Raw genomic sequence first — 12,849 nt, 5'->3', positions numbered from 1 at the left:
CAAAGGGGGCAGTATTTCCCTTAGCCCCATCAGGTTTTAAGCAGACTGTGTTTGTCTATTGTTGTGACTTAGACAAAGATCAGACAAAATGTTATGACCAATTTATGCAGAAATCCAGGTAATTCTAAAGAGTTCACATACTTTTTCTTCCCACTGTATATACAGATCCTTCAGAAAGTATTGAGACCCCTTGACTTTTTCCACATTTTGTTAGGTTACAGCCTTATTCTAAAATGTATTAAATAGTCCCCCCCATCAATCTACACACAATACCCCATAATGACAGAGCAAATACAGTAAAAAAAAAAAATTAAAAAAAAAATGAAAATAAACCTGAAATATCACATTTACATAAGTATTCAGCCTCTTTACGCAGTACTTGTCAAAGCACCTTTGGCAGCGATTACAGCCTCGCATCTTCTTGGGTATGACGCTAAAAGCATGGCACACCTGTATTTGGGGAGCTTCTCTCATTCCTCTCTGCAGATCCTCTCAAGTTCTGTCAGGTTGGATGGGGAGCGTTGATGCACAGCTATTTTCATGTCTCTCCAGAGATAGGGTTCAAGTCCAGACTCTGGCTGGGCCACTCAAGGACATTCAGAGACTTGTCCCATAGCCACTCCTGCGTTGTCTTGGCTGTGTGCTTTGGTCATTGTCAGGATGGAAGGTGAACCGTCGCTCCAGTCTGAGGACTTGAGCGCCCCTGGAGCAGGTTTTCATTTGTACTTTGCTCCATTCAGCTTTGCCTCGATCCTGACTAGTTTCAGTCCCTGACGCTAAAAAACATCCCCACAGCATGATGCTGCCACCACCATGCTTCACCGTAGGTGCCAGGTTTCCTCCAGACATGACGCTTGGCTTTTCAGGCCAAAGAGTTCAATCTTGGTTTTATCAGACGAGAACAACTTGTTTCTCATGGTCTGAGAGTCTTTAGGTACCTTTTGTCAAACTCCAAGAGGGCTGTCATGTGCCTTTTACTGAGAAATGGCTTCCATCTGGCAGGTTATCCCATCTCCACAGAGGAACTATAGAGCTCTGTCAGAGTGACAATTGGGTTTTTGGTCACCTCCCTGACCAAGGCCCTTCTCCCTGATTGCTCAGCTTGGCCGGGCGGCCAGCTCTAGGAAGAGTCTTGATGGTTCCCATTTGAGAATGATGGAGGCCACTGTGTTCTTAGGATCTTTTAATGCTGCAGAAGTTTTTTGGTACCCTTTCCCAGATCTGTGCCTCGAAACAATCCTGTCTCGGAGCTCTACGGACAATTCCTTCGACCTCATAGCTTGGTTTTACACACCTGTGTGTGTGTGGCTGAAATAACCAAATCCACTCATTTGAAGGGGTGTCCACATACTTTCGTATACATAGTGTAAATAGTTTAATAGCCCACAGTTTTTTTGGCATCTTTGTTTTAATTACTGTCATAGGCTCATGTTCAATATTTATTTTGCTGGTACTACTATTTCACCCCCGTTGTGTGTGTGTGTTTGTACAGTGTACGTGTGTGTGTGGGGGGGATCAACTAGCACTGCACTCCAATGAAGGGAAAGCAATTCACTTTTTTCCCCCAACTCTGTATGAAAGGACGGAATAAGTTTAACCCCAGCTGGTACTTCTCCTAAGAGCATAAGACCTGGGAGAAGAACAGAGAGGAATGTCTGAAGAGGGTAGCAGGTGATCAAAAACAGCAGAGGGGAACGGGTTTGTGTGTGTGTGTATATGTATATGTGAAAGATAGAGCGAGAGACTTCAGATTTTCAAGATCTTTCAAATCAGAAGTGAAACAGAAAAAAAGTCTATATTAATTGCCTTTCAGTGCAGTTGTATCATAACGCTCCTTTTACTCTCTTCTTTCACTGTTTGTTATCAGTCAGTTCTTCAACACGTATTGATTGGTCTGACTGACAAGGATTCTGAGGGAAACCAGAAAATGGTTACATCAACAATGTATATCAAAATATAAATGTAAAAAGAAAACCGACACTGTCATTCTATTGTGGGCAGAAGGTTGTCACGCCTTGGTCATTGTATTTTGTGTTTTCGTTATATATTTGGTTAGGCCAGGGTGTGACATGGGTTTATGTATTGTATTTTCGTATTGGGGTTTGTAGTATTTGGGATTGTAGCTGATTAGGGGTGTGTGTGTTTAATAGGTTTGGCTGCCTGAGGCGGTTCTCAATCAGAGTCAGGTGATTCTCGTTGTCTCTGATTGGGAACCGTATTTAGGTAGCCTGGGTTTCGCTTTGTATTTCGTGGGTGATTGTTCCTGTCTCTGTGTTAGTTTCACCAGTCAGGCTGTAATAGGTTCCACGTTCCATTTGTTGTTTTGTATTTATTAGTTGTTCATGTATAGTTCGTTTGTTGGTCTTCACTAATAAACATGAGTAACCTACAGACTGCATTTCGGTCCAACTTTCTTGCGACAAACGAAGAAAGCCGTTACAAAGGTAAGTCTCTTTGCACATGATTAAGGATAAGTTCAAAGTTCAACAGTATATATGGTTTGTAGGTTCTGGAGTTCCGGACAGCCTAAAAATGGGGATGGGGAAGAGGACTGTGGCACCGTTGAGCCTGCGCATCAGTTGTACAGTTGGAATGACCTACCATGCATCGAAAAGGCAACATGGATCTGTGACATTGTTTATCTGTGGATCAGCCAGTTACACACAGACACACGCATGCAAGCACACACACACACACACATGCAAAAATGCACGTACACGCACGCGTACATCCTTTTAAATACAGTAGTTTAGAAATATAGCTTTTTAATGCACTTTATAACATACCAACATGTATGTTTTTCTTATTTCTTGTTTAATGAATTCATTACAATGTGAGAAAGAGGAGGAAGGGAAGCGCTGCTAAGATACACAATAGTACATTCTGGTAGATAGGTGCTCTTTGGTAAAAGGGGTAAATTGGTCATCAAAAAGAAAGGAGGACCAAGGCAATCTTCATATAATTGATTAAAATGCCTTGATTAGTATGGCATGTTCAATAGAAACAAAGTTGTTTTTTGAATGACGTGTTTCGGCTGCATGGCTTTCGTCAGGGAGTACAAAAAAAGGAATATAAGGTCCTCTTTTAAACAGCTTATCAATTAGCCCTAATTGGAAGAGGGAGTGGTTACACAATTGATTGGACACACCTAGTAAGCAATACTATACACATTGAAATACTGTAGCTATGTTATCATAAAAATACAACTCCAAACTAGAAGTATCAGAACACTAAAAAGTAGTTCTAACCTTAAATACGATTGGGAGAAGTGTCAAAAATAAGAAAGCTAAATATTCCATAGTACACTAGAACACAGCAAAACATGAACAACAACAGTCTAACCATAGCTGAGGGCAATAGAGCAAAATGTCCACCAGATGACAGCAAATGAACCCATCACGACCCTACAGGAAGGGTGAGAAATCCATATCTTTATATAAACCAGGGTATTTAGTGGCCTGTAGTTTGTAAATCCAAAAACATTCCCTTTGGTTTATCAGTTTAAGATGGTCCCCTTTTCTAAAACACACGCACGCAGATACTGTAGATTTACTGAGGACAGACTGTTCCAGAACTATAAAGTTGATATAATCCTGTTTTTGACTGTCGGAGCCACTGTGTGTGTGTGTGTGCGCGCGCATGTGCATGGGTAACCCTGCCTTACCTTTGGCAGCCAGGTCCAATAGTACAGGGTCACTGTAGGAGCGCATGATTCTCTGGCGCTGAGACCTCCTGACGGGGGGCACCGGGGCACCCTGGGGGGGTCTGGCCTGGAGCAGGGGGGGTGATGGGGGAGAGGAGTAAGACGGCGGAGACGTGGGCACCGCCATAACCGTCGTCTGGGGAGCAACGTCTGAATCACAGGAACACTAAACACAATTAGGAGGAGAGGGGTAGGGGGGCACTAAAGCAGACACACATAAAAAGCACAGAGTCAGTCAGTTAGGAGAGGGGTGGGTAGGGGGGAAGGAGGTGGGTTGAGGGGTAGTGGAAAGTGGGACACCAAGAGAGACGTAGGGAGAGGGAGGGGTTACAGATTCATATCTAGTGTAAATAGGAGTCATAAACCAGTGGCTGATACACCTGCGTTTCTTTAGGAAACTCCCCAAGCTAATGTTGTTACTCTATCCTTAGGAAACTCCCTAGACAGGATTTAATGAGAACCATGCATAAACAGCTATACCTTCTCTATGCTTAGCGCTCACTCCTCTCTTGCCCCTCTTTAACTCTGTCTTTCTGTCAGTTTTTTTCCCTTTCTTTCTTCCTCTCCCTTAAGTGTGTGTGGTGTGACAAATTATACCCGGGTCACACCCAAAGCTCCATTTCTATTGCACAGGCACTGTGACCTTAGAAAGGGAAAGTTACAATTTGAATTGTTTGATCATAATGTCTCTGTCTGACTTTTTTCGCCACGTCTTAATCTTCTCAGCTTGACAAACGTGTCTCTCTACTCTAAAATAGTTCCAGACTGGGAGTGAAACTACACTTTTCACAGAGATTGAAGAAAGGGAAGAAATGTTCCTATCCTGAGATGTATGTATGAAGGAGATGGAGTTTGTGAGAGCTCGATAGAGGGTGGGTGGGGGTGGTGAATGTAACATCTGAGACTGAAATAAATGTTCTTATAAGTCTATCATGTTCATTGATTGGGTCAAGACGAACCGTCACTCCAAAAATAGAGGACCAATGGAGACTCACAGTCTACACCTCCCTCTAAACCCCTCCCTTCACAGAAGAATAATGCCAAAACTCAAAATAAACAGACATCGAAAGCAAAGATACGAGTAGCGTAACCAAAAGGTAGTACATGCAGGCAAGAGTGTAGGCAAAATGTATTCAATGGGATTGGTTGCTGGGAAAGTTTAACCGAAAATATTTTTTTTGCATTCTTTTTCAAATATTGTTTTTTCATCATTTGTCACAGAGTTTTGCTCTCACTTTAAATTATTTGCTTTTTGGGTTTTGCATTTGACATCTTATTTTTGTTTACAATTCTATAAATGTTTATTTTAATTGATTGGTTTTTGATTTCAACAATCCATTATTTCACCTGTCGTCAAAATGAAATAAATCATGAACATGAAAAATAAAGTTGAGAATGCAAACATATTTTTGAATTCAATACATATGGCTTAATGCACTATGCTACACTACTCTGCCCAACCCAGTACTTGTCCCACCTCTCTCTCTATTACAGTATGTCGGTCCATCAATCCATCCATCCTTGTGTCCTACCTCTAATTGAAGTACCCGCCTCTGAGCTGATATTCAACTCTTCTGTCAACTCTGTCAGATCCGTCACGGGAATCTGAATCTCTGTCTCCTGAAGATAACATAGTCATTCAATATTATACTGTAACTGGAGATTGGGAGACATTAATAAACCACACAGTTATGAAACAAAAAAAAGTAATTATCCAGGGTTGGGGTCAATTCTGAATTGAGTTGTGAATTGCCATTTAGTTTAAATTAAATTCTTGAATATGAATTGGCCACACCCCCCAGGAAGCAGAATTAATAGAATTTGAATTAAAGGAAGTAGAATTTAATTCATTTAATTCATTTAGACTCAAATGCACTATTTATTCTACAAATCACTGTCACGCCCTGATCTGTTTCACCTGTCCTTGTGATTGTCTCCACCCCCTCCAGGTGTCACTTATTTTTCCCAGTGTATTTATTCCTGTGTTTCCTGTCTCTCTGTGCCAGTTCGTCTTGTATGTTTTCAAGTCAACCAGCGGTTTTCCCCTTCTCCTGCTATTTGCATTCTCCTTTCTCTAGTCCTCCGGTTTTGGCCCTTGCCTGTTTCTGGACTTTGTACCTGCCTGACCATTCTGCCTCCTGTGTTTGCATTTGGGTCTCACCTTGTGCCTTGATACATCACCATAGAAATGTTTAGTTCGACTTCACGTATAGTTACCAATACCATGTAGCATAAGGTTGTAACATTTTTGGGAATGCATTCTGGGAAATGTTTTCTGATATTTAACAAGTATTAACTATGAATTATAATAGACAACCTACAACATGTTAGAATAATATATATATATTTTTTTAGGAGAATGAGTTTTAGAAATATTAAACACATTTTCTTAAATACATTTTCTAGAATTATAGTGGCCTGGAAATATTCTAACATTGTTGTGGGTTGTCTATAACAGTTCATAGTTCCCTTAATGTTTTTAAATATCAAAATACATTTCCCAGAATTGATTATATCAAACACTGCTGTATGGAAAGGAACAATCTAATATCATGACAAAGAAAAAATACTGTTATACTGTTATCAATTGGTGTCTCCAGAAAATATTCAATATTGATTTGTTCCACATTTTATTGTTACAGTCTGAATGTAATATCCCATAATGTCAAAGTAGAAATGATTTTCTTTTACATTTTTACAAAACCAAAAAATCAAAAGCTGATATGTCTTTAGTAGGGTTGTTGCGGTGACCGTATTACCACCAAACCAGCGGTCACAAGCCATGAAGGCAGACAAATTCCACATGACCATTTAGTCACCATAATTAGGATTCTCCAAGCTCTGATGCTGCTGGTAATTAGTAGCCTACCAAACTTGCTAACTTGCCTTGTACTCAGCATTCTATTGTCCCTCTAATCATTCTGACATCTATACAAGTGTTTTTGAAAATCTAATCAAACACTTCATGAGAGCCCATGAGCTCATGTTGCGCAACATTTCTATAGGCTATGCAATCGCAGGAAAAAACAGACTGATGGCCACTAATAAAAAGAGGAGGATCCCATCATCGTTCTATAGGCTACTATATTTATTTCTCACCTTTCCTAATATTAAGCATATTGCTTATATTTACCTCAGGAGTATAGCCTATTTGGCTGGCATGAGAATAAACCACGGGGGAAAGCATCTTCCATTCGCTATTTACAGTTGAAGTCAGAAGTTTTCATACCCCTTAGCCAAATACATTTAAACTCAGATTTTCACAATTCCTGACATTTAATCCTAGTAAAAATTCCCTGTCTTAGGTAAATTAGGATCACCACTTTATTTTAAGAATGTGAAACGTCAGAATAATAGTAGAGATAATGATTTATTTCAGCTTTTATTTCTTTCATCACATTCCCAGTGGGTCAGAAGTTTATATACACTCACTTAGTATTTGGTAGGATTGCCTTTAAATTAGTTAACTTGTGTCAAACGTTTCGGGTAGACTTCCACAAGCTTCCCACAATAAGTTGGCTGAATTTTGGCCCATTCCTCCTGATACAGATGGTGTAGCTGAGTCAGGCCTCATTGCTCGCACATGCTTTTTCAGTTATACCCACAAATTTTCTGTAGGATTGAGGTTAGGGCTTTGTGATGGCCACTAACCACAGGGTAGCCTAGTGGTTAGAGTGTTGGACTAGTAACCAGAAGGTTGCAAGTCCAAATCCCAGAGCTGACAAGGTACAAATCTGTTGTTCTGCCCCTGAACAGGCACTTAACCCACTGTTCCTTTGCCGTCATTGAAAATAAGAATTTGTTCTTAACTGACTTGCCTAGTTAAGAGGTGAAATATAAATAAATTTGTGACCAATCTTTAACTTCCTGACTAATGTCTTGAGATGTTGCTTCAATATATCCACATAATTTCCCTCCTCATGATGCCATCTATTTTGTGAAGTGTACCAATCTCACCTGCAGCAAAGCAGCTCTACAACATGTTACTGCCAAGCCTGTGCCATTCCTCCAAACATATCGGTGGTCATTATGGCCAAACAGTTCTATTTTTGTTTCATCAGACCAGAGGCCATTTCTCCAAAAAGTACGATCTTTGTCCCCATGTACATTTACAAACCGTAGTCTGGCTTTTTTTTATGACGGTTTTGGAGCAGTGGCTTCTTCCTTGCTGAGCGGCGGTTCAGGTTATGTCGATATAGGACTTGTTTTACTGTGGATAGAGATACTTTTGTACCTGTTTCCTCCAGCATCTTTACCAGGTCCTTTGCTGTTGTTCTGGGATTGATTTGCACCAAAATACGTTCATCTCAAGGAGACAGAATGCGTCTCCTTCCTGAGCGGTATGATGGCTGCGTGGTCCCATGGTGTTTATACTTGCACATTATTGTTTGTACAGATGAACGTGGTACCTTCAGGCATTTAGAAATTGCTCCCAATGATGAACCAGACTGGTGGAGGTCTACAACTTTTTTCCTGAGGTCTTGGCTGATTTCTTTAGATGTTCCCATGATGCCAAGCAAAGAGACACTGAGTTTGAATGAAAGCCCTGAAATACATCCACAGGTACACCTCCAATTGACTCAAATTATGTCAATTAGCCTCAAAGAAGCTTCTAAAGAAAAACCCTTGAATGTAATTTTCTGGAATTTTCCAAGCTGTTTAATTAAAGGCACAGTCAACTTAGTGAATGTAAACTTCTGACCCACTGAAATTGTGATACAATGAATTTTAAGTGAAATAATCTGTCTGTAAACAATTGTTGGAAAAATTACTTATGTCATGCACACAGCATATGTCCTAACCGACTTGCCAAAACTATAGTTTGTTTAACAAGAAATTTGTGGAGTGGTTGAAAAATGAGTTTTAATGTCTCAAGTGTAAGTGTATGTAAACTTCTGACTTCAACTGGAAGTGCATAGATGACATGTATTTTTTTTCCCGCTGCCCCTGTTTCGATACAGGTGCATGATAATGGTCCATTCTAAATCTAAACAAATGTCACACACATACTATTAAGTATATGTAAAAACAAGATTACATCAAGAATATTCTGAACGGTGAGAATATTAGCCTATCACTTGTGAATCATATATGATCACTTGTGAATGAAACAATGCCTTCACAACTAAAGTGGCCAAATAACTTTTTAAATGAAGCACATTAATCCGCTTTACAAGGGTGTGGAACCTAACTGGCATATATAAGCAGCGCGTGAGTTTCAAGTTTGGGGAAGATGATTTTCACCATAAAAATGCACATTTATAATAAAAGCATTACATACATAATTGCATTTGTGATTACTTCTGATAATGGTGTTCTCCGTTTACAGCCTACTAGCATGAGCGCATTGCTGCGTTTATAATGCGAAGAAATAGCCTAACAGATTAGCATTTTAAGCTAATTGTTCTGATCTGTTGCGTCAGCCTCATTGTATAAAACTGGTTTTTTTAATGCTAGTGGTTGTATTAATTTGGGATCTATCGCATCCCTCAACTGTCCCAGACTATGTTTGGAATATTTATTTATTGCATAGAATAGATCGACTCTTTGTACTATGAGGGAGAGTAGATTGACATAGGCTAGTGCTTTTTCTGTTTGTTAGGCATACTCATCTTTTGGTTGACAGTTCTTCAAATATTTTCAGTATGCACCTCGGAATTGATTAAGGACGCACGCGTCCCCGACACCTGACGGAGAGCAGTGTGAGTGACGCTTCGGATTCGCAGCACTCCGGTCCGCAAAAGGCATGTTTCTTTTTAGGGTGCATTATGGCCACAAAGGGAATGCTGCTGTGAAATTAGTGGCATTATCAAGTGTTTGTCAAATTGTGAATGAGAGACTATTGGAGTATGTACAGCCTGCGCAAAAAACAACGCAGAGCTCATGCCTTTCAAGCGAATTTTTCCATCATTAGAATCATGCAGCCTTACAATGTATTAAACATCAAAACATATAGCCCGACGTTTGTAGAACAACTAAAGTTACATTAGTAACTCTAAATTAAGCATATAGGAGTACCTATTTCTTTATTAACAGTTTAACACAGAATAGCCGCATGTGCGCACTCCCTCAAATGTTTGGAGAAAATATTTACATTTTATTCAGCTTTGTTCAATTGTATTCTTCATACTATAAAATAATATCAAATAATGCCACGGAATTATAGGCAAATCTTGTCTACTAAATGAACTGGTGTAGCCCACAGCCATTTGGCACAGCCACATTAGGAACAATTTAAGGACAATTTAGAATATGCAATTATTTTCTTCTGAAATAGACTACATTTTCCTCATATCGTGCTTCTATAGACCTGTCTAAAATAAATAATGGATTTAGTGTGAAGGTTTAGCCTATATTACATGAATTTATTAGACTAAAATGGCTTGTAGGCTATGTGTGGAAGCCAGGAGATGCTACATGTGTTTATGTTAATTATATGTCAATTACCATGAGACTGACAGTTATTTGTTTGACAATCACCGGCTGCCACAGCCCTAGTCTTGGGTCACTAAGTATTCAACCCCTTTGTTATGACAAGCTTAAATAAATTCAGGAGTACCCCACACATACAATAATCTGTAAAAGATATGAAGGTCAGTCAATCTGGAAAATATCAAGAACTTTGAAAGTTTCTTCAAGTGCAGTTGCAAAAACTATCAAGAGGTAATGATTAAACTGTCTCTCATGAGGACCGCCACAGGCTGCAGAGGATAAGTTCATTAGAGTTACCAGCCTCAGAAATTGCAGCCCAAATAAATGCTTCACAGAGTTCAAGTAACAGACACATCTCAACATCAACTGTTCAGAGGAGACTGTGTGAATCAAGCCTTCATGGTCCAAATGCTGCAGAGAAACCACTACTGAAGGACACCAATAATACGGAGAGACTTGCTTGGGCCAAAAAATACGAGCAATGGGCAATAGATTGTTGGAAATCTGTCCTTTGGTCTGTTGAGTCCACATCTGAGATTTTTGGTTCCAACCGCTGTCTTTGTGAGATGCAGAGTAGGTGAACGGATTATCTCCGCATGTGTGGTTCCCACCCCTGAAGCATGGAGAAGGAGGTGGAGGTGCTTTGCTGGTGACACTGTCAGTGATTTATTTAGAATTCAAGGCACACTTAACCAGCATGGATACCACAGCATTCTGCAGCAAATACGCCATCCCACCTGGTTTGCGCTTAGTGGGGCAATCATTTGTTTTTCAACAGGACAATGATCGAACACACCTCCAGGCTGTGTAAGGGCTAATTGAGTGATGGAGTGCTGCATCAGATGAACTGGCCTGGTTACTACATGATTCCATATGTGTTATTTCATAGTTTGTATGTCTTCAATATTATTCTACAATGTAGAAAATAGTAAAAATAAAGAAAAACCCTTAAATGAGTAGGTGTGTCCAAACTTTTGACTGATAATGTATGTAAATTAAATCCGTATTTTAGTTAAATATATTTAACTAATTTTGAATTCAGGCTGTAACAAAATGTGGAATAATTCCAAACTAATATTTTAAATAGTATGTGTATTCTTTGCATTAATATGTTGCATATCCTTTTGATAAAATAATTGTCAAATGGACCAAACTTTCATGCTCCATGGTTTGAATTCGTTTGAATTCTATTCTAATTCCTTCCATCACAATTCTGCTTCTTTATGGGGGTGTGGCCAATTCAATTTAAGTGCATTGTTGCATTGTTTGAATTGAACTCAGAAATTCCAAATTGACTCCAACCCTGCAACTATCAATAAAAAGCATTTACAACTCTAAGGTATCACATTGCTGCATTACTTGATTTGAAGTTAGAGTTTTTGTTGGAATACAACTTGGAGCATGCTGACTGGATGGGGGCCAGCCATTCCCATTGTTTTGCACTAAACAATGCTAATGTTAAGCTGTAACTGAATGACTATCTAAATCCATAGTCTACTTTCAAGGTATCCATAAAATGATATAAATGTAATCTGCTGTAAGTACCTGTGTTGCGGTGGCCAGGGCGGAGCCTCCAGTAACAGCTTCGTAGGGAGGGGGTGGGTCTAAAGGACTGAACACCTCTACTCCTTTAATCCTGGCACCATAGATATGAGGTAGTGGTGTCCCACTGTCCCCAAACATCCTGCGAGCCAGCCGTGGTGTGTAGGAGTAGAAGGTTGAAAAGTAGGAGGGGGAGGGGCAGGGGGGACAAACTCATCCGGGTCAGGGATAATAGTTGGCTCCTCCACCTCCTCTGCAATTGGCCTGGGATCATCCTAATAGAGGGGGAGATAAGTCCCTTATTGAGATGCACCTGTAGTGTTGACAAATTAAAGAAGCATTGGTCAATATGGAGCAGAGTATGTGAGCAGAGCGGAGCTGGAGCGGACCAGTATGCCCAATTTGACAGGAGCACAGAGCGAGATTCACAAAAGTTTGAGCATCGGACTTCGCTCCAGTAGCACTCACTTCACGAGTTCAGGGCATGCCTCTGGCCCAGCATGTATTTGTAGTCTACTTCTGTGCTGCTATAGGCCCTTGCTTTAGCTACTGTCATGGAGTTCGATAAATATTTTCACAAAGAATTTGATAAAACACACAGGTGCAAAATCAAGGTGATTTACAAAGACGAGGACCAATAGCAAGAGAGGGAGTGCAGTGATGTAGTGTCCACAACTAAATAATCATTGTGGAATCTGAAAAGACATATGCCGAAAGCATGATGGTGTACTTACTACGTGAACATGCTAAAAGAAAGGAACGAGGTGGGTAGATAACTAAGTGTGACATTGTAGCAAAGTACTTATAAACAAAAAATCTGATCTATTAAACGTTTTGTTCATTTTTGTTCTATACAATAGGCCATAATTGATTTTGGCCCAATAGGCCTGGCATATTCACACTTTAAAGGAGCTTTCAGTTTTGATTGGGTTATTTTGTCTAAAAACCTTTAGGCCTACCTATAGAAAAATGAAAATAAAGAACTCTTCATCTCTGCCTAGCCTGGCAAGTGTGTCCTCTCCGCTGCTGGCCTGTTCTCCAGGCACCATCGCATGAGCCTGAAGCCACAGACTTTGGCCAAACTCGTGTTTCTAAAAATTAATGCAAAGCCACTGTAGACTAAGCCTAAGGCATTTTTCATTTAATTTGTATTTCATTCTAAGTAAGTCACA

The 12,849-nt window shown here is 39.9% G+C and overlaps 1 protein-coding gene across 1 annotated transcript in view; it reads right to left on the bottom strand.

Moving 5' to 3' along the window:
- Positions 1-12,849, bottom strand: part of LOC135545675 (endosomal transmembrane epsin interactor 1-like) — a 73,620-nt gene that overhangs the window by 8,906 nt on the left and 51,865 nt on the right. Inside the window, 4 exon segments of the mRNA XM_064973461.1 lie at positions 3,665-3,853; positions 5,236-5,323; positions 11,681-11,865; positions 11,868-11,952. Coding sequence (XP_064829533.1) covers positions 3,665-3,853; positions 5,236-5,323; positions 11,681-11,865; positions 11,868-11,952 — 547 coding nt within the window.

Source organism: Oncorhynchus masou, chromosome 1 (genome assembly GCF_036934945.1).
Source record: "Oncorhynchus masou masou isolate Uvic2021 chromosome 1, UVic_Omas_1.1, whole genome shotgun sequence".
Classification (NCBI taxonomy): Eukaryota; Metazoa; Chordata; class Actinopteri; order Salmoniformes; family Salmonidae; genus Oncorhynchus; species Oncorhynchus masou.
The sequence above is the reverse complement of the archived record's forward strand: the minus strand, read 5'-3'. Positions and strand labels throughout refer to the sequence as shown.